Raw genomic sequence first — 1,324 nt, 5'->3', positions numbered from 1 at the left:
TTAAAAATAATGAATAAATAAATGAACCAATCAAACCAGAGACCTTTACACAACAGAGCTGGAGTTCATCATCATAAAAAAGAAATCTGAAATGAAGAGCATAATAATAGTCTGGGCCTTGGCTATTCTCAAGCAAATATAGGGCTTATAAGTGAACAGAAAGTCATGCACAATACACATCCATCAAGAGGTCAGATTAAATGGAGGATTGGCTCTTAATAGGTACAAAATGGCTTACCTGTTTTTTCATTTTCTTTTGTCATGTATAATCACAGTTTTACATGACCACAGAGTATATAAAACCATTTAAAAACCCAATTATTGCATTGCTTTGTCCCATTGCTATTTCATTTTTTTTTTTTTTTTTGCTCTTCTGTAATGTAAATTATTCCATTGGATTCAATGGTTATTTGATTTTGTATTTTGTCTTATTTCAAATGTCATTTACTTTATTGTGATAATGTTTCGAAGTATGGAAACACAAAGGACCAGATAGCTAATTTTACAATATGACAGCATATTGAATAAAAAATTGAAATAAAATGCTTAATGCAGTTTCGCAAACTCTGCCTCAAATGTATTTTTTTTTTACAATGTTTAAATTTATTTTTATTTGATATTTGTAGTGATTTGAAGTATTTTCTTTGTCATTCACCTTTGTGGGTACATTGACATTAGCTCCTCTTTGCAGAAGCAGAGCTGCCATCTCACTGTGTCCCTCTTGGGAAGCCAGATGGAGCGGCATCACACCCTGTTTGGTCTGGATGTTGGTCTCAGCTCCGTACTGCAGGAGTGTGGTAGCTATTTCCATTTGATTCTTTTTTGCTGCTATATGAAGGGGAGTGTATCCATTCTACATGAACGGAGAAAAGACACAAAGGACAGTTAGGCTGGTGAAACTACAGAGCACAGATGTTCACAAGTCTTTGTTGCTGGAGTCTGAGTCAAGTCTCGAGTCTTTGGTCACGAGTCCGAGTCGAGTCTCAAGTCATTTAATGGCTGGCTAAAAAAAATCCCATTCAGAATCCTCATGTATTGAAATCTTCCTATTTACGAAGCTGTTTTAGGCTAGTGACAAATTATTTGACCTATGATCTGCTTTTTTCTTTTTTTTTCTTAAAAAAAAAAAGAGGTGTTAAGATGTAAGGTTAATGTACATCCAGCCTGTTACTTATATGTTTTAATCCATTACCATGTTCAAAACAGTTTTTCTGTAATCAAATTCTATAATAAGAGTCCTATCTACCATGACACATAAGGAAATATGTGGCACAGATATTACAAAACCATACAAATAAATTATTTATTTTTTTATATATATTCA

At 33.3% G+C, this 1,324-nt stretch overlaps 1 protein-coding gene across 1 annotated transcript in view; it reads right to left on the bottom strand.

The window, feature by feature from the left end:
* LOC107732595 (ankyrin-2-like) overlaps positions 1-945 on the bottom strand; it is a 47,367-nt gene extending 46,422 nt beyond the window's left edge. The window contains exon 1 of the mRNA XM_016543962.1: positions 656-945. Within this exon, the coding sequence (XP_016399448.1) occupies positions 656-811 (156 nt within the window). The 5' untranslated portion in view covers positions 812-945. The remainder of the gene's footprint in view (positions 1-655) is intronic.
* Positions 946-1,324: the final 379 nt, after the last annotated feature.

Source organism: Sinocyclocheilus rhinocerous, unplaced genomic scaffold (genome assembly GCF_001515625.1).
Source record: "Sinocyclocheilus rhinocerous isolate Xijiao unplaced genomic scaffold, SAMN03320098_v1.1 scaffold1994, whole genome shotgun sequence".
Classification (NCBI taxonomy): domain Eukaryota; kingdom Metazoa; phylum Chordata; class Actinopteri; order Cypriniformes; family Cyprinidae; genus Sinocyclocheilus; species Sinocyclocheilus rhinocerous.
The sequence above is the reverse complement of the archived record's forward strand: the minus strand, read 5'-3'. Positions and strand labels throughout refer to the sequence as shown.